The sequence below is a fragment of the Ctenopharyngodon idella genome, chromosome 19 (genome assembly GCF_019924925.1).
Source record: "Ctenopharyngodon idella isolate HZGC_01 chromosome 19, HZGC01, whole genome shotgun sequence".
Taxonomy (NCBI): domain Eukaryota; kingdom Metazoa; phylum Chordata; class Actinopteri; order Cypriniformes; family Xenocyprididae; genus Ctenopharyngodon; species Ctenopharyngodon idella.
Window position 1 is genome coordinate 2,467,090 of NC_067238.1, and position 21,488 is coordinate 2,488,577.

General features: G+C 37.7%; 1 protein-coding gene across 1 annotated transcript; it reads right to left on the bottom strand.

Annotated features, from left to right (window-relative positions):
• Positions 1-1,158: 1,158 nt before the first annotated feature.
• paqr7a (progestin and adipoQ receptor family member VII, a) lies at positions 1,159-9,340 on the bottom strand. The gene is made up of 2 exons (XM_051873594.1): positions 9,188-9,340; positions 1,159-3,149 (listed from the first exon to the last, which is right to left on the bottom strand). The coding sequence occupies exon 2, from the start codon at positions 3,130-3,132 to the stop codon at positions 2,044-2,046; it is 1,089 nt and encodes a 362-aa protein (XP_051729554.1). The 5' UTR covers positions 3,133-3,149; positions 9,188-9,340; the 3' UTR covers positions 1,159-2,043.
• Positions 9,341-21,488: the final 12,148 nt, after the last annotated feature.

Consider the following 21,488-nt stretch of genomic DNA (forward strand, 5'->3'; position numbering starts at 1 on the left):
TAAATCTAACAATCGCTTAGCTCGGATCGCGTCAAACCGTGCAAATTATCATTACTGTTATACTTTATCTCAAATTGTTAATGATAACAACATCAGCATTGCGTGACTATGTGTATTTAGTGTGTATTAGCGTTACCTGTAGATTTCAATTTCTGTAGCCACTCCGGAGTCCGAAATCTTTTGCTTTTGACTACGGGTTAATCTCCAGTTGTCACTGATGATTGTCATTCAGACCTTTATGGATTACAATCCGCCATCAAAATGATAAGTTTAATTATTGCAGCTGCTGTGAGAAAAATCTATAAATGATCCGCTACCAGCAGCATCGTCACATGCCATATAGTCTACTAGCTGGGACTCCTTTCTGTTTACAGATGTGATATAATGACGCAAAGACGGACGGCCGCATGCTCGAATTTCCTGCGGAAACCCACCAGTACCAATTTTATTATAAAACATTATTACAAGCTTACAAATCGGGCTAAGGTAAGGAGATAGTTTTGAACACTGGCTGGTTATATACTTGCTTAAAAAATTGATTTTGGACCATTTTTAACCAAAAAAAGTTACGGACTGCAGCTTTTAAAATAAGACAGCACTCAAAATCTCCTATTTAGAATCTACATACTTCAAGTAAAATCAGGCATTAAAACACCTTATTGTACTATAGAAAAGATCAACCAAACTTCCCCAAGTATCAGGCAAATCAAACCAATATGAAGTCTACACTTTTAACAAATATTTATATATTTTCTTTAAATACTGTATGCTGGTTAATTAGTCTTACTTGCTGGTGGTGTATAATAGAAGTAAGGTACATCACAAAATCATTATTAAAAGGTTAGTTCACCAAAAAATGAAAATTCTGTCATCGTTTACTCACCCTCATGTTGTTCCAAACCTGTGTGACTTTCTTTTATTGTGTGAAATGGAAGTCACTGGTCACCAAAACTGTTAGGTTACCAACATTACTTAAAATATGAAGAGTTCAGATGCAAAAGCCTCTAAGTGCCATCTGAAATTTTCTTCTAAAATGAACATTTTTATCAAGCTTGTATGTTTAGGTTCAGTAATTTCACTTTAATGGCAATTAATAGGTCCCTTTCATTGCCATTAAAGTTAAATAACTTAACATAAACATACAAGCTTGATAAAAATGTTCATTTTAGAAGAAAATTTCAGACGGCACTTAGAGGCTTTTGCATCTGAACTCTTCATATCTTCTTTATGTTTCACAGAAGAAAGCCGAAGAAAGCCATACAGGTTTAGAACCACATGAGGGTAAAAAAATAATGACAGAATTTTAATATTTGGGTGAAATGTCCCTTTAACAAAAGCACAATTCAAAATACATTCAAGAATATTAAAGGGCAAATCTCACTGCACCGAAAGATGCCGACCAGTGTTACTCCTGTCGCCATCTTTTGGCATTGGTCGGCACTTGTTTTCACCGGCTGAACATGTTGACGGAACATCTGAGAATATACATACTGTAATCTGGTGATTGTTCGTGTTGGTTGGCATCGGTCAGTGCATTGTGAATTGGGGTGAACAGGGTTTCCAAACCTGCTCTTGGAGGGCCACTGTCCTGCAGAGTTTAGCTCCAACTTGACCCAACACACCTGCCTGGAAGTGTATGTCTAGTAAGACCTTGACTAGCCTGTTCTTGTGTGTTTAATTGGGGTTAGTGGGTTTAGTGGCCCTCCAGGAGCAGGATTGGACACCCCTGCCTTAACATAAATGATGTTATCAGTTTAAACATTGAGTATTTGCTCAAAGTTCAGTACTTGAACAGCATGTCTGTAAAACAAACATAGTCATAACCTGATCCCTAACTGTAATACTATCTCTAAAATCTGATTAGTTGATAGGAATGTTGTTACAGGACCAACAAGAATATTGATCCAGGAATATTGATCACTGTTAGCTAATGGCTGTAGTTCTTAAATAAACCTTTTCATCAGAAAATGCCCTTGTTTCCATCATAACAGTAATGCTCCTTAACAGCGCCCAAAGGATGACCTATTCTAGCCCTAACTATTCCTATTCTTTACTTAGTTTTCCCCCATAGCCAAACAATCTTTTTACTTTCACCAGCATACACAAGGCTATTAGAGCAGAGATGACAAATGTTAAAATATAGAGCAAGACAAAGAACGATGCCTCACCATCAGCATGGAGATTCACATAGAAGTCTCTACGGTTGTGGTAGTCCAAAAATGAAGCATTGATCTGGCAGACTGTACACAGAGCAAGCAGCACATGAAATACTTGATGACCCTGACCTAAGAAGTCACAGTGACCTGGGAACCAGCGCTCAGGAATAGGCTGAGTGAAGAAAAAAGCACTGGAAAGAAAGAATGCCACTTGGCCAAAGTGAAAGAGCAGAGCAGGACTGCTCTTGGAATCGCCTCTCGCCCAGGAAGGAAACCAGATGATAAAACGATGGAACACAGGACTGGTATCCCAACTGTAAGCTACGGCTGAAGGCACCACTTGGCCTACTTTACGAACCCAGGTAGGAAGGCTGTAATTGCGATACTTCCCGTAACAGCAGCCGAAGCAAGACAGGCAACACAAGAAGCTTGCAATAGGCATGAAAAAGCCTCGGACACGTGCATGCCAACTTTCTTCAATAGCATAGTAGTAGTGTGCCACTGCGCTTCCATACTGATACATTGACACACCTACATAATCCAGGTAAAAGAAGGCGTAATGGCAGACTTCCGATTTTGCCGCCAACAGGTGGGCCACGGCGCTAAAGGTCATGTAGCCTGCTGATGACAAGAGAAGGATGAGAAGTGGCCAGGAATGAGGATCGTTCATGAAATCTATAGTCTCTGTAAACTGGGCAGTTCTCATGAGGACCACTAGTGCTCCGACTAGGTGCGTCCAAACATTTATAGTCTCGTTGTGCCGCTGTAAGAGCGACAGGAAGTAGTAGCGCCAGTTCTGGTGGAGTGCCCGGTAGCCAGAATAAATGTAGCGTTCACGGAAAAATTGGGGCACCTCCGTGTCACGCAGGGTGTCGGTCTTGGAAGGCAGGGCCTCGGAGAGCATCTGGGGAACTCGCCTCACCTGCTGCAGATTAATGAAGAGACGGCCAATCTGCTCCATAACAATTGTCGCCATGGTAATCTCTGGAGTACCTGAGAATAGAAATTTACATTCCAGATTCTGAGAACCAAACAATAGTCCAGTTAATAGTCCAGTTACTGTTAATACTGAAGTTAACTATAACAGAAACGCAAGATGGCGCCAGCTCCGTTTGTATGTAATAAGAGAACACGAGTTTGCAATGTGATAAGAAAAATATGAAAGAATTACAGGCTTCAAATACCTGGATGAGCAGTCTGTTATACAGCATTGTGGTTGATAACGGTCGTTATTGGGGAATAACAGACCTTGGAATGTTGTGACTGACCAATCAGAATCAAGTATTTCAGAGAGCTGTGCAAGAGAGGCTGCTCACTGCAGAGCCATGCGTGAGCGTGAAGTCCAGCTCCTCCTCTCTGGATGTAATTTAGGCATAATGGGTGGAGTTAGATGGTCCAACCACACTTAGGTGGAGCTGGACTAGTTCCAGCTCAACCCATGATGTCCAGAGAAGTGCATCTGGATGTCATTTGGCTCTGCAGTGAGCACCACTTGCCATGTAATAACATAGGTACTTTAAACGGATAGTTGACAAATAAAATCTCCAATAACTTTTTTTTTTTTCAACATCATAGTTAAAACGTACACATATTAGTAACTTTTTGCAGTTAATTTAAACTCCTGCAGCGACAAAATAATTTTTAAAATGCAAACATTCCAGCAGTCATTCAATATCACTTAATTAATGTACAACAAAAATTGTATTTTATATTTATTCACAGAAGAATTAGATAAAATAATTAAATAATGAAAATATCACACCTAAAGCCTAAGGCTGTTTCTGCTATTCTTCATGTGAACTAACCAAGCTTTACACTTTCTTCATAAGAAGATGTTATAATATCTACATGGCACAGGCTCATAGGTCCTTTACATTCAATCTGTTAGCAATCACATCATCACATCATGAGATTGCTTGTTCAGCATTTAAATAGTGTTTTTCAGTGTTTGCTGGTCCTGGTCCTCTGAAATCCTCCACCTTCCCCAGCTCCACCTGTCTAGATCTGCTATGGGATTTATATGTACCTATTCCAGTGGCATGCAGTGGTGTTCTGAAATGAGGAGGCAAAGTCCCCACAGTTTTTTTAATAAATCAAATGTAAATTCTGTTACACTTAATGTTGTCACATTTTCCTGGTTAAATAACATTACTTAACATGAAAAAGAAATAAGAAACCAAATACAATTTTATTTTATATTTTTACATTAACAATGCATTTAATGTTCTATTTATTAAAACCAAGTATAAATCTTATCAAGTTAGTGTTTTAAGCATTTTTTACAGTTATTCCAAAATAATTACTAAAGGTAACAATATAAACAAATTATTTGTCAACTGATGTTCAGCTGTTCTTTTTAATAGTCAACTTATTTTCGGATCAACAGTCATCATGCTCTTTAAACACTGGTCACAGACACAAAGATGTATCTTTAATTTCACCAAGCTGACTGCTCATTAAAAAAAAAAAAAAAAAACAGTCATCATGCATTCAAGCCATTTCATGTTTGATTTTGACATGACAATGCGGGGATATCTAAGTGGCTGAGCTGTTCACTTACTTTTTATTTAGTCTTCCCATTAACTTTGTTCATTTAGACTGATCGAACGCGCATGTAAACAAGAGGCAGGATTTATCTCGTGAACTAATCATATCTAATCATAACCAATTCATCCAATAATTGCGTGATGGAGGCATTGCCTCCTCTCATGTGACTTTCCCCCATTCATTCTCAATTATCCGCCCACCAAACCCACCACATGCTTTAGGGGGTCTGTTGAAACTCTATGGGCTCAGAGGAGGCACGAGAGACGTGGACTCCCGCTGTAACTTTACCTGCGGGTGTTGCTGTTGGACAGTGTTACTTTAGCAAAATGAGTGATTTATACACATTTTAATGTCACATTTTGTAATATTTGCATTGTTTTATTTTTGTCATATGTAGGGATGGGTACCGAAACCCGGTATTAAAATGGCCCCGGGGCTAAATTATGAAAGACCAGTGTATCGATAAGCTCTGACGTTAACGGTTCTGCTATCGGTACTGGAGAAATTATGAAGAAAATACACGTACATTTATCATTGCTATATAGACATTATCTTGCAAATTCTATCTCGCCAGAGTCGCCAGCTGTGTCTGTATGCAATAATATTAGGACATTTATCTATGATGCATTTTTGCTTTCGCAATCCAAAAGAGAGATCGCGCTCACGCAGAGGAGCTTCAGCGCGCACAGCCGCTCACATGAATGCCCTGTTTAATGGTGACGATGGAGGAGAGAACTAAACAACTAAACGTCTGCTTACACTTTAGGCCTGTGATATTAAGCTAATTTTATTTTTGATTTCGATTTTGGCTTCCAAGGATCAGAAAGAAGATATCTGAGGTAAAACTATTAAAAACTAGCAGCGTTTCGTCTAGCACACCTTCATTCTATTCACAGCTGTGCGCGTTCGTTCCTCCCTAAACCCGAACTTAACGTCAGAATCAGCACAATCGGTGATTGTTGTAAAATGCAGTCTTTACTGTTGCTAAATTGCAGTAAATGTTTGATAATTATTATCAACGTTTTAAAAAGTTGAAAGCACAATAATCCGCGCAAGAGACGCTGTTTCTCAGGTTGAATTGTGTGTGCGCGCTCCAAAACGGATCGCAAATAGACAAACAAATTACATGTTGGGCTTAAGGTACACATCCAAACGATCAAATACACACAAAAATATGTAAAAATGACCGGATTGGAGCGTGTTTAGCTACTAAGTTTATATCGTAAGTGTACATGAACAGCTTGGAGAATATCCGATGTGTGTTAATATCTATTGTCTTAAAGTGACAGCAGTCAACTTCTGACAATTATGCCATCAGTGTTAATCAAACAACAAAATGCAAAGAGAAAATCACTCACAGCTCTTCATCTGAATATAGGTAGCTTTAATAAGCATCAATCTACTGTGAAAACCATGCAGTGTTATTTTACATTTGGTTACTTTACTTAGATTTCTTTTATAGGCTAGGCCTATATTACTTACCTGAACACATGAACAAATGAAAGCACTTTATTTCATTTGTATCTTTGTTTTATTGTATTTGTCAGTTTGTTTTACTTTGTTTCTTTGTTCATGTTCTTACTGTATCTTATAAAACACCAAAAATGCCGGACACTATATAATATAAAGCAAAGTTAATTCAGCTCTTTATATATATATATATATATATATATATATATATATAAACAAAAAGTACCGATAAGAATACCGTTAAAGTACCGGATCGATAAGCAGTATCGGTAAGAGTAGTAATACCGTTAAAACCTTAACGATACCCATCCCTAGTCATATGGATTATTTTCTCATCCAATTTCTTTGAGGAGAAACTGCCCCCACTGCCCCCCTTGCCTCCTCAGAGGAAATGTCCCTGGCCTATTCATCCAGCAGCAACATATCTTACATGCTCACAGCAGCATCTCTGTGTATCTAACGGCAGTAAAAGTCCACCCTTGCTCTGCAGCTGCAGCCTGCATAGTAGATAGTCCACCAAGACCAATTAAATTAACACTGTCATATCCATTAATGTAATAAAATTATTTTGAAAGTTGTCATGGTTGAAATAAAGACACACAGGAAACCACATTTGTGAAACTCAATCCCTCTTAGTTCCTGTAGTCAAAGAGCTGAGAGGTTTGGTGAACGGAAGCATCTCATTTAAGTTACCTACATAAACTGTTCAGAGTTTAGAGTAACTTTAAGTAGAGTTTAAAGAGTTAATGACTGTACTTCAAGTTCATCCAAAACTGAAAATGCTGCCTTTTGCTCACCCTCAAGTTGTTCAAACCTATGAAACAAAGCAACAGGAAGTTTAGCAGAATGTTTAGGCAAACCTTAACATAAAATAAAACCATAGACTGTTAAGCTCCAAAAGGGCAGAAAAAATACCACGTATAGGCTGCCACATAAAAAGAAAGCACATTTGATTTGGTTACATTATTCCAACTCTTTTGAAATCAACATTTTAACAACTTTGACTGAAGACAAAAATTGTTATTCACAGAAAACCTTTTTATCAAAATCTCATTCACACACAGACACACACACGCACGTGTGTCCATATACCTATGGCTTCAGAATATTTCTGTAATATACTACATGAGTATGAACTACTTTATTTTTTGGTGCTTTTTGGAGTTTAAAAATCTCTTTCTGAATGTATAGAGTTCTCTGTTTGGAAAAGAGCTATACTAAACATCTTTTCTGTTCCACTGAAGGAAGAAAAAAACAGGCCTAACACTTTACAATAAGATTAAGTTCATTAATATTGGTTATGCATTATTATTCATGATAATAAGGTATGATTATCATTATTAATAAATGCTAGTTCATAATACCGCATGTGTGGACATTGTTATGTGTAGTATTGTAGCAACTTTAAGGCCAATTCACCGACAAACGCCAACAAAGTCGTCTGTTGGAGTTTGTTGGATAGGTGTGATACCCCTGTTGGCGTCTGTTGGAGTCTGTTGGCGTTGGTCGGAATCTGTTTTCACCCGACTGAACATGTTTAATCGGCGTTTGTTGGGTCGTGGAATGTCTGAGCAGTGTGAACAGTTTTCCAACAAACTCTGACGTAATCTGACCTGGCCACAAACCGTTGCCATGACGATGAGGCAAGTCCCCTGCAAAAACAGCTGTTTGATCGCGCCCGCGCCTCACGCGCACACAACAAAGCACTTTAAACGTGACATCGCAGCTTGTTCATTATAAAAAATAAAATACAGTTTAAAAAAAAAAAAAAAAAAAAACCTATAAAAGGTACAATATAGTCCGTAGTGCAATCCGTGCCATTCAGCAATAGCACTGCTCCACTTCACCGAAAGAGAGAGGTATAACCACAATGAGAGCAACGCAGGTTTACCTACAGTTTCGTTTCAAATTAATTCGTTTTGGCTTGTTTAGCTACATGGTTGTATAGGCCTATGGGTCACGTATAAAAAGGGTAGCGCTAAAAAAAAATAAATAAAAAAAGTTTAAAAACTGGTGTACCAACCGCAACGCAATAGGTTGCGATCAGATCGATGGCTACAGCGCTTCAGATTTCAGGTTAGTATTTTTGTTTTGCCTCAATACTTTAATACAATGAAAAAATAGATATGATGCTATATTATTAATATAATAAACTTGCCTGATAATATTGTTAACATGGTTACACGTATGTAGTTGTGGAATTTTCCCAGTCAGACTTGACTCTCTGTGACTCGTTTGTCGGTGTTTGTTGGGGCAGTGTGAACATTACAGTTTTTTCTCATAGAATTCTAAATCCAACGGCCAACATGTTTGTTGGTGCGGTGTGAATTGGCCTTTAAAGACCCCATAGAATCATTTAAATGAAGTCTGTGATTTGTATTTGCAGTAAATGGCATTGAAGACTTCAAAGTAACCATCAAGGCCAAAAAAAAAAAAAAAAAAAAAAAGAATAATCAGTCCACAGAGTCATGATAAGCCTTGTCTTAAACTTGAACACATTTCCAGCTCTTCACTTGCTGCTGAAGAAAATCCTATGATCAAACTTTGAGTTTGCATCCACTAGCTAATGTTTATGCATCTTATTGTAAAGTGTTAGCCTATTACAAGTACGCTATAACAAGCGTTTGAGAAAAAAACAAAAACAAAAAAAAAAACAAGGGTGAGTAAATGATGACATTTCCATGTGTAACTAACCATTATATAAGACATAACATGCCATTTTCTAGACATCAGCAACAGGTAGTTAACAAAGTTACTTGTTGATGGAAATCATATTTAGTTGTAAACATGTTGACACCAGTACGTATTCCAGCATTTCATTCATGCGTGAACAAGAGGCCGAACTTATTGTCACAAACGGTGTTAATACTTTATGTGTTCTAAAATACAATCAAATGAAATCTAAGACACAACTCGCTTCATACGAGAGTTAATCAAATCATAATTGTGAGATGCGCCACAGCGCAGCTCCTAAAACGAACACAGAATAGAAAAGCACAGAGGTATGTATTTACCTTCTTTGGTGTCTTCCTCAAATCTGGCACCGCAAATAATTTCCGGCTGGAAACTGACTGGATAATATGCGACTAGCTGTTGTCTTCCTCATATGTTTCTCGCTAGCCACGCCTTTTGTGTCGGCGGCACTGCGAGCTAAGGACGCAATGAGAACGCTGTCAGAGAACATATTAACTAACATTGCTGTTTTGATGACGCATAATAGATGTAAAAATAAATAAATAAATACTAAAGCAATAAAAAAAAAACGAAAATAAGAAACGCGGCTGGTTAGATTATTGTTATTTATTAGCTTTATTGCTGTGCTCTTTGTTTTAATGTAGAATTTCACCTCTATGTCTCTTCAGAAGATCCCTTGGTAACACTTTAGAATAATGGTCCGTCATTAATAAGTAACTATATAGGAAGTAATGCCTAATGAGTAGTAGCCTACCATATTAACACTTCAGCTACTACTATTAACTAATATAGAAACAAGCTTAACTAATCAGTAAGTATCAAATTTATAAGATAGTTCCTTAGCTAATCAATAATTACCTAATGAGATTAGCATTATTAATAACTATTAACTGACAAATTGTAAAGAACATTATTGTGTGTCTGAGATGTAATCAGTCATCATTTTTACTCTGAATACAGTCATAAAATGCATCACTAATTACTCAAGTGTTACCTAGTCACTATGCAGTAACTAGTGATCTGGACCATTATTTTAAAGTGAAAAACATCTTTTTCACTTTAAGATAATGGTCCAGATCACTAGTACTTCTTGAAGAATGACTAGTTACTTGAGTAATAAGTGATGCATTTTATGACCATGTTCCGAGTAAAAAAGGACAATCTTCAAGAACTACTATTGATCTGGACCATTATTTTAAAAGTGAAAAAGATGTTTTTCACTTAAAAATAATGGTCCAGATCGCTAGTAGTTCCTGCATAGTGACTAGGTAACAGTTGAGTAATTAATGATGCATTTCATGACCACGTTGAGAGTAAAAAAAAATATAATTGCTCACATCTTAGACACTTTAATGTTGTGATTATTAATTAATTAGTAATTCTTTATAATTTATTATAGTTACCTATTAGTTCTTAATGATGCCAATCTCATTCTGTAATTACTGATTAGCTAATAAGGAACTATCTTAGTCCTAAATTTGATATTACTGATTAGTTAAGCTTGTTTCTATATTATTTAATAGTAGTAGCTGAAGTGTTAAAGCAGTACTACTGATTTGTCCTGCATTACTTCCTGCATAGTTACTTATTAATGACGGACCATTATTCTAAAGTGTTACCGATCCCTTCAAATTATGGCCTATAACACATGCAGCCTAAATTCATTTTTGTTGTTTACCGTCACAGCTGATTTCTCTTTTGAGAGATATCTGTCAGGTATTAGAGATATTCTGGCACAGTTTCAAAGACAGGGCTTAGATTAAACCAGGATTAGGCTTTATAATTAGGACATTTTAAAGGATTAGTTCACTTTCAAATGAAAATTACCCCAAGCTTTACTCACCCTCAAGCAATCCTAGAAGTATATGACTTTCTGATGAACATAATCGGAGATATATTAATAAATATCCTGAGGCATCCGAGCTTTATACTGGCAGTGAGCGAGACCAAGAAAGTGCCTCCATCCACATCCATCCATCATAAACGTACTCCACATGGCTCCGGGGGGTTAATAAAGGCCTTCTGAAGCGAAGCAATGCGTTTGTGTAAGAAAAATATCCATATTTGGAAAGTTATGAAGTAAAATATTTAACTCCCGCCAGACTGCCTTCCGTATTCAACTTATGAAACAAAATGGAACTGCTGTTGCATCAGTTAAGCTTTTTCCGTAAGTTGAATAAGGAAGGCGTAGGACGTAGCGTAAGCTTTTTGAACTGCAAGAGTTTTACACTTTATTTGTAAGTTGAATACGGAAGCCGGTCTGGCGGAAGCTATATATTTTACTTCATAACTTGTTAAATATGGATATTTTTCTTACACAAACACATCGCTTCGCTTCAGAAGGCCTTTAACCCCCCGGAGCCATGTGGAGTATGTTTATGATGGATGGATGTGGATGGAGGCACTTTCTTGAGCTTCATACTCGTTGGTCTCGCTCACTGCCGTTATAAAGCTCGGATGCCTCAGGATATGTATTAATATATCTCAAATTGTGTTCATCAGAAAGAAGAAAGTCATATACACCTAGGATTGCTTGAGGGTGAGTAAAGCTTGCGGTAATTTTCATTTGAAAGTGAACTAATCCTTGAAGTAGCTTTTTAAAAATTTGCCTTAGAAAAAAAAACATTATTGGTGTGCATCTTGAGACAAAAACAATGGCACTGACATATTTATGTCAGCGCAAGTGGATTTTAGTTAAAACAGGTCAAACATGCATTTTAGTCTTGGACTAGGCTTAAGTCTTGTCTGTGAAATCGGGGGATAATGTGTAACTTTACAGACCCCACGAGACCCCACATATCCTTTAAATAGAAGAGTGTTTTTTTTGTATTAGCAGTATTGACTACAATGGCATTGAATTGCATTTAATGATCTTAAATAATAATAATAATAATAATAAAACTTCAATAAAATGGTCATCATCAAGACCAAGCAAAAATTAATAATCTATATCCAGTCTTGTCATATAGTATACAATCATTGAACATATAAAGTGATAAGATACTCTGAAGGTTCAAATTACATTTAAGATGTACACTGATCAGTCACAACATTAAAACCACTGACAGGTGAAGGGAACAACATTGATTATATCATTACAGTGGCACTTATCAAGGGATATATTAGGCAGCAAGTGATCAGTCAGTTCTTGAATTTCATATGTTGGAAGTAGGAAAAATGGGCAAGCAAAAAGATCTGAGTGAATTTGACAAGCCAGGGCCAAATAGTCATGGCTTGACGACTGGGTCAGAGCATCTCCAAAACGACAAGTCTTGTATAAGGTGTTCCCTAGGGGTTACCAAAAGTGGTGCAAAGAAGGAAGAAAACAGTGAGCCAGCATCAGGGTCATGGTCACCTAAGGCTCATTGATGCACATGGGGAGCGAATGTGTCTGATCTGACCACACAGAAGAGCTACCATAGTTCTTTGCTGAAAAACTTAATGCTGCCCATGATAGAAAGGTGTCAGAACACACAGTGCATCGTCGTTTCCTGCATATGGGCCACCCTACCACACTGCAAATATTGTTCAAGAATGGTGTGAGGAACATGACAATGAGTTCTAGGTGTTGCACTGGCCTCCAAATTCCCAAGATCTCAATCCGATTGAGCATCTATGAGATGTGCTGAACCAACGAATCCAATCCACAGAGGCCCTACCTCACAACTTGCAGGACTCAAAGGATCTGCTGCTAATGTCTTTGTGCCAGGAATATCTAGATTTGGCAAGTCGACAGCCATGAGGAAGATTGTTTTAGACTGGGCTCAAACACAGGAGCACACTGATTTTGTGTATCCTTTTCACCTGTTGCAGCTCTTAGATTTGCTCTTTCAAAAGTTACTGGAGCCTGAGACTCTCAAACAATCACAGATCCTCTTTATATGGGACGGACTGGATGTGTTTAGATTTGTAATTAATTTCAGGCCCTGTTTACACCTGGTATTAAGATGCGTTTTGGTCGATTGGATCAGACAAGGGAAACACATTCCCATTTACACCTGGTGTTTTAATCCGTTTGTTTTGTCCACTTTCAACCACTTCTGTCCTGATTTCTTCAAGGGGAGGGTCTATGGGCGGGTAAATGTATGGGCTTTTTCAGATCTTTCAGTCTAATGGATGAAATAAGCTTGATCAATTAACATATGAACACGAAAGATGCAACTCTAATAATTCCTCCAGAATATGTACAGAGGATGGTTGAACTTTATGGGTTTGACTTACAAAGGGAAGAACATATCAGAAGTGAAGTGCATGACCAAAGCGTTGCTGCAAGAGTGACTGTACACGTAAAATCATCCAGAACCCTGCACATCATGTGCTCCTTGTCATTCTTCTGTCAGATGGCTTCCACTGTTTTGAAAAAGTTTTTTATTAACAGTTGCACAAAAAGTTTTTTATTAACAGTTGCAACAAAGATCCTCCAACTCACCCTGACAGAAATGTTCACACGTTTCCTGCTGATTCATTGAAGAGAGAAGCAGAAAATCCACTAAATCAAACACTTAGGAGATCCTGAAGTTGGGTAAACTAGCTTGGCAGATAGTGGAAAAAGACACGTTTATTTTTATGGATAAGGATCAGAGAGAGACCAATACTGATCCTCTACTTCCCATCAAACTCTCTGAAGATTGGCTCTTGATTTTCAGAAAACCTGATGGGTTTAGGGAAAATGTACTGCTTCATACATCCCAGCATCCAAGAGTTCCTTGCAGCATTGTAAAAAATACTGAGTACACCTTTAACATAAATTCATAAAAATCCAAACATATTAGCTCTGATTCAAAACTTTTATATATGTGCTGCTTACAGTAAATGCACTTGAGGAATGAATTGCAATGAGTTGTAGTTGGAATGCATTTTATAACCCAACGCCACACAAAATGCAGCTTTGCATAACTTGAAGAGCCTGCTTGGTTACACTTTATTTCGATGGCCAACTTTAGATATTCTACTAAGTAGTAACTTTGCAACTACAGTACATGTCAACTAAAGCTGGGTGCACACTGTACTATTTATAATAGTCCTTTACGATTGTTGCAGACTGTACGAAGATGATCCCTGCTGTAGGCTGTGTCACACTTTAGGATCTCAGTTGTCATTAACGTCAGACTGTACGACAGTCAAGATGCGTTAAAAACAGGCGCACACAAGAAGACTTGTCTGGAGTTTTATATCATCAATCTGAGACACATTCGGTGACAGTGAGCTGCGTTTACATGCAAGATTGAAATGGTGGTGAGCAAACAAAAACAATCTAGCGTTCATTTTTGATGGCTTTTCTTAAAAAAGGAAACTGGGGGAAAAAACGAAGATGATGTGTGTGGAGCAATTGGTGGTTTGTTGTTGTCTCACCAATTGTGTCATCATGTTCTGTGCTCCTATTAGTTTTTAATTTAATGGTTGTCGTAAGAGGAGCCACACTGCAGGACTGTGCGTCAAATCTTCTGACGCTGCCAGAAATTTTGTTGGAGGTAAAATTTGATTGCAATGGTCATTAATCGGCTGTCGGCTAACATGTCCCTGCTGAAAAGTAGGGTGACCAGATTTCTCATGGTGGAATATGGGACACACACACACACACACATATATATATATATATATATATATATATATTTAAAGACATTTACAAACAAATTACAAACAATATGACAAATACAACAGAGAAAAAAATAAACTTGTTTTTCAGATACAGTAGGTTTATTTACCATGTATACATTTTGTTGTTTGATTAACATTTATGACAGACAATTTTTTAATTAGGCTACTGTCCCTTTAAGACCCTGATTCAATATACTGACACATATCCGGTTTTCACCCACCTGATTACGTCCACTTAAGCCATAACCGACTGTATTTACGTGAGATACTCCACACGATGGACATTTTGACAACAGTCTGTGCATTTGACCATTCAGGCGCAAGGAGAACTGATCGCGCGCTGTCTGAGAGAACTGGGCTCGCGCGCATGAAAAGATAGAGCGCGCGCGAGAGAGAGCGCTTCTGGTGTGTGTCATTCAGCGCGATTCCGCCTATCCCGTCTTAGCTAACTTCAAGTTAATCGATAACGAATTGTGATTGGATGGTAATTTTGTTCTAGACGAATTGATTGGGCTGTTCTGACTGGTTCTATGATCACCCAGTTGTAACGAAATTTTAGGAAAGATGAAATACGGGACAAAACATGATTTTTTCCTAATAAGTCGGGACACTAAAAATAGAGCTGAAATACGGGACTGTCCCGGGAAAAACGGGACGTCTGGTCACCCTACCAGTAAGGTATATTTGCACGCTGGGACCAGCATGGGATACTGGTTGCTGGTTTGTTGGTCCTCAGCAAGGCATGCTGTTGTGCTGGTGGACCAGCATGACGTACATTTTGCATGCTGGGAGCAGCTTGGGATGCTGGTGTGCTTGTGGACCAGCATATGTTGTCTTTTAGGTGCTGGTATGACCCTAGTCTCAGCCTGAGACGTCGCGCCCACGGACCGTTGGCTGAATGTCCGATGCATATGGCACACTTAACTGGAAACACTTCAGGATTTTCGAAGTCGTCATCTGGTTGGTTGAATTCTACAGGATGTCTGGGAGACGTGTTTGTTGCGTTCTTTAACTGTCCGCCTGGAAACAAATGCCGTGACGCTAAACCCGCTCGTGGAAAAAGAAAGCTGTCGTGTTTACAACTGTGACAATGAGCGCTTACCAGGATCAACTAAACGCTGGATTTTCAAACGTATGTGAAGTTTGCGGCTCTATTGTTGCAGTAAACTTGCATAACGTTCTTAAATGAATCATTTATTAGATGCATGCCGGTCCGTTATTGTAGGGACATGGACTTTACATTTACACACCCCTAAACATGACGCGGAACAAAACGAACTGTGATTGGTTGCGTAACATGTCAGTCAAACGTCCTCTTGGGCGGTCCTTGGCCAATGAGAGTCCAGGCCTCCTGCTGTCAGTCTGAAGGTCTGGCTACGCGAGACTAGTATGACACCAGCAAGACCACAACAAAACTTGCATGTGTGTTACATATCACTTTTCTTAGTGTGTGTTTGTAGTTAAATAAAGACCAAGACAATTTTCCAAATTAATTTTAATTTAATAAAGAAAACGCATGTTGCTGGTTACATGTTTACTGGTACACAGTAAAATCCTCAGTGTTAAACAAACTGCTCAGTTTTCATATGGTCCTAATCTATAAATTAAAAGTAACACTAAGGCAATGTTGCAGTTAGTGAAATAAATTAGATTTACTTCACAAGATGATTGAGCATTAGTGATGAAACCTGCGGTTAACAAGCTCAATCCCTGAAGATAAGATGAACAACTAGAACAGAAAAAGAGAAGAGATGAGCAGAAACAACAACTACTACAACTGACTTACAGTCACACGGCCTTTTAGATTACATCAACTGCAAATAAAATCAACCTCTCAACAGAGGCTTTTATTTCTTTCATGGTATATGTACAAAGATTGTTGAAGCACTTTATTTGTGCACGTGGCCATTGACTTTGGTTGAATTAATTCCCTTTCAGCAATTGATGAAAGTGCATGCTTGTCAACAATATTTCATGCTTCTGACTGCAATGACATACCTTTTACTATGTGTACTTTTTGGAATCAGTTATTGACAGCTGGATTTTGACACACAAGAGTTCCCAAATTAATATTAAAGTCTTTAAAAATAGATATGTTCAGTTTTTAACTATAATTATCAAGTTTATTAACTGTCCCATTGAAAGTGCTCTTCTCATAACCCCTGTTATTGAACAAACTGTTTATGATTATGATTTTATTAGGCATTTTTCTTGGTTTTCATATCTCTAAATGTTTTTGTTTTGCAAAGTACACAGGCTCTTTTTGACTGATTTGTGTACAGGTCTTTTGAAACAGGAGACAATTCCTTTGATGCTTTGAAACATTTTACAAGTTTATTAGTGACATTGATTAATAATGTAATCATATCACATATCACAATTATTTTAACAAAAATTTTCAGTTCTACTTTCAGCAGAGGGAGCAAAAGAAATGACAAAGTTATAATCATATAATTCAATAAATCATATGTTTTAACCTTATATTGTTTTTCCTTTCATCATTAATGTGTTAAACATAGAAATATCCAAGCAAAAACAAAGCTTGTCCCCAAAACACTGCTTGCATACAGACAGCTGGCCTACTCACACTCAACCCCGCAAGACCATGTGAACCAGCTTCACCAGCTCCGTTTTGCTTGAGAACAGCATGAATATGTTGGTCCACCAGCTAGACTAGCACTACCAGCATAAACAAGCCAGGACCAGCACTAAAATTAAAAGCCAAAATCAAAAGCTTAAAGTGTTAGTAGATTGTAGTAGACTGTTAGGTTAGGGTTAGGTGTTAGGGTTCAGGTTAGTAGAAAAAGTTGCTTGTGTAGTTGCAAAGTTATTTATAGTCAGTAGAACGTCTGGGGGAACATCAAAATAAATATAGTTGCAAAGTTATAGTTTGTTATGGAGCAGCGTTCTAACCAAAATGAAAATCCATATGTGACCAATTAGAACTGCTCAAAATAGTGAAGTGCATTCACTATTGAGACTCAAAATCTGGAGTTTAGCATTAGCAAGTTGCTAAGCTAATGATGCAATGCTCTAAACATAAATAGCCTAATATATTCCACTTAAACACTCAATTATTAGGAAATATTATACATTTTAATTAGAGTTGGGATCTATGGACTGGGTGGCTGATCCTTTTACAGCACCACAGGTGACAAGGCCAAACTCATCCACACCTTCCATGGTAAGTTCACTCGTCCTCTCTGCTCTTCATTATTAGCACTGGGATTTAGCTGCAAATGTGCCCCAACCTATCTGTGTCCATGACCACGACACCTGGGATCCTGCAATATGTTCAGGGGCTACAAGGACATCAAGATCAAAGGCTTGTTGGATAAACCAACATGCTTCTCCTTTTTTTTTTTAAATACAACCACAAGGTCCCATTTCTCAATACTTAGGTCACTTTTTCAAAAATATTCACACAGTGAGCACAACAGCAGTCTATGTGGGTTAAACTGTGGATAATTTTCCACAAAACACATTCAATGACTAAATTACATCTTTCAAATTACATCTACATCTACCTACAGGCCAATTTGCAAATGTTTACATTGAGTGACAAAGTGTTTGTAGGGCGATAACTTTTGTTAGTGTTATGGAAGAATGACTTGATTTGAGACATGTATGAAGTGTTTTGGTTCTTTCAGTGCGTTTTGGATATGAAATTTACTGCTGCGTCAAGATGAAAGTTGGTATAAGGAGAACTGTGTGAAGAGTTTTGAAAAAGTGACCCAAGTATTGAGAAATGTGTCCTAGTGATTGTAAAAAAAGAAAAAAAAAAAGGGAAAAAAGTTGATCCGCTAGAGGGCGCCATTCCCTTCTAAAAACCTGATCTTAAAGGGATAGTTCACCCAAACCAAACAGTTCATGGGCCCCAATGACTTCCATAATTTATTTATTTCTATACTATGGAAGCCAGTGGGGCCCATCAACTGTTTGGTTACCTATATTCTTCAAAATATCTTCTTTTGTGTTCAGCTGAAGGAAGAAATTTATACAGGTTTGGAAACAACTTGAGGGTGAGTAAATTATGACAGAATTTTCATTTTTGGGTGAACTATCCCTTTAAGTTCAGCGAGGTGGTTTTCACCATGCTGATCTAATATGATTTTTTAAATGTTTACTTTTTCTTTTCTTTTTTTTTTTACTGAGAGGATAAACATTATTTATAATAATTTAAGGTCACCAGACCAAGCAATTGATACCATAACAGTATGAAATTGCAATAACAGTACAAAACTTTGGTACAAAATCATAATGATTCTGAATTATTGCCAAGGCACGCAAGGGATTTTTCTTAGTGACAGAAGTTTCCAGTGCAGAGAAACAACAACAAAAACAACAACTGTGTGTGTGTGCGTGTGCGCATTTTTGTAATTTATGAGGACACAAATGTATAATGACATGGTTATTACACTGGTATTAAGATGTAGACATGAAATATGAGGACATTTCATAAGTCCTCATATTTAAAATAGCTTTAAAAACATACAATAGGTTTAGGGGTAGGGGTAATGTAGGGGGGTAGAATGTACAGTTTGTACAGTATAAAAACCATTACGCCTATGGAATGTCCTCACTAAGATAGAAAAACAAACCTGTGTGTGTGTGTGTGTGTGTGTGTACATAGGCTAACAAAATGATATAAAACAACAGTCTTTACTACAATCCAGTTTAAATAGATGTAACGATTGCCTTGTTGTTGTATTACTATACAATTATTATACACCAACATTAACTGCAGTCACTGTATAATAAACTGCTAGACTAAAAACTAAAAGCCTGGTTAAATTCATTCATGTAAGAATGAGCCCTCATTACAGTGTATGTGCTGACGTTTTCTTATAAATATGTCCTTCCGCTTCTCAAGAGAATTCATTCATGCTTGTTGTTTTTCACTGAAGGAATGTAATTCTAATAGATCACCTCGCTCATTACAGACATCAGTGTGAAACAGCATTGCTCCACAGCCAGCAGGGAGACTAAATTAACCTCTGTTACATATGGTCGCGATGTCATCTAGGATGAAGCTTGTTATTTTAAGCCATAGAAATATGGATGTTCCCCTTGAGATGCCTGTGTGTCGCCCACCAAGAAGGAAATGTTATGTAGCACATCCCTCAAAGCAAAGGGCAGCAGCATCTCCCGGGGCACTTTCTGCTGGACAGGTGATCACAAACAGAATGATTGCAATTATTCTCAACTTTATTTTCAACATGACAAAAATACTGCAAACTCTATAAAAATATGACAGATTCTACAAAAATTATTCTTTTCAGTTATATAAAAAAACACAACAATATACATGCTACTTAACGTTGACTGCTCAGGTGGAAAATTATCTCACAAAACCTGTCAAGCACATGGCTGGGTTATTTTGCCCCAAAATCGAAAGGAAAAATAAGAAATTATATTTTACATAAAGAAAATAAAGCCTTATAAAGCCTTATATGGTCTACTTATCTTTTTACTATCTACTATCTTTTTTCATTATTAATGTTAAATATAATAATAATAATGTCTTATTAACATAATGCAAAAAAATAAAATTTCATTCTAATTATGATAATGCAGATGTAACCCCTCCTATTCGAACCGCCCACTCTAAGGGTGCGTTCACACTTGGCATGTTTGGTTCGATTAAAACAAACCCTGGTGCGATTGCTCTGTTAGTACAGTTCATTTGAACATGTGTGAACGCTGCCATCCGAACCCTGGTCCACACCAAACAAGCGGACCGAGACCGCTGAAAAGATGGGTCTCAGTCCGCTTCCAAACAAACTCTGGTGCGGTTCGAATGATATATGAACGCAACACAGACCAAAGACATGTAAACGAACCAAAAACAGGAAGATGAGACCTTAAAAAGGACAGAATCCTCACACATATATCGGTTTTTCTCATCATAGTCATGAGTTTGCCCATCACAGGCATCAGATGCGCGTCTCCACGCAGCAGATCGTTTGTGTGTGTGACGGATGGATTCCCGCCACTGTTTTGACTCCTTTGCACAATTTATAAGCTCTTCACGAGTTCCCAGCTGGCCGAAATACCATTATATGTAGGCTACGCACATACAACGAGCGCATTTACCTCAGCACACAACATTGTTTTGGATGCTCGTTAAGCTCCGTCTCAAAATAATCAATACGTCATAAAATCCGACCAATCAGGTTGTTAACGTATCCTATGCCTTTAGGTTCAGCATCTTTTGGTTCGGTGATAAAATTGCCAATCTGAACGCTAATCGGACCAGGAATAAATGTTTTTGTTTTTTTGGGGTCCGGTCAAAACGAACCAAACGAACCGAACTACAAGTGTGAACGCACCCTAACTGGGACTTGAACTCGGGTCCGCCGGCATGGGAGTCGGGCACTCTAACAAGGAGGCTAAAGACTGCAGTCTCTAGTGTCAGTCACTAGAGCACCTCTTGAGATCAGGAGTGAGGTTTACACACACAGCTCTTACCAGCCTACGTCCGTTACACAGAAAAAAATCATGAAATTATTTAAATTGTACGTAAGGATGCACCGATATGAAAATTTTGGCCGATACCGTTAACCGATAATTCTTTATATTTAAAAGCCAATAACCGATATATTGGCCAATAAATCTAAATCAAAATTTATATTATTTTTGAGAGCCTGATTACAAAAACATAAGTCTCACCATCCCACCAAGCCATGTCCCAAACACACAATTATAATGTTCTCATTATAATATTATATAGCCTATATGACAGACTCGTGCTGTACGTTGCACTTAACTGAAGTGATTTCAATGATATTTAAAGCAATTCAAAACCATGATGGTGAACAGTGCACATCTGAAGTGTCTCAGCTGAAGGAAATAATCCATTATTTATTGGCTTTAATATATCGGCCAAATTTTCTTATCCGGCCGATAATGATAACATTAAAAATCAACATATATCGGCCGATACCAATATGGTTGCCGATATATTGTGCATCCCTAATTGTAAGACATTATCCTGTGATGGTGTTTGTTCTTCTTTTGCAA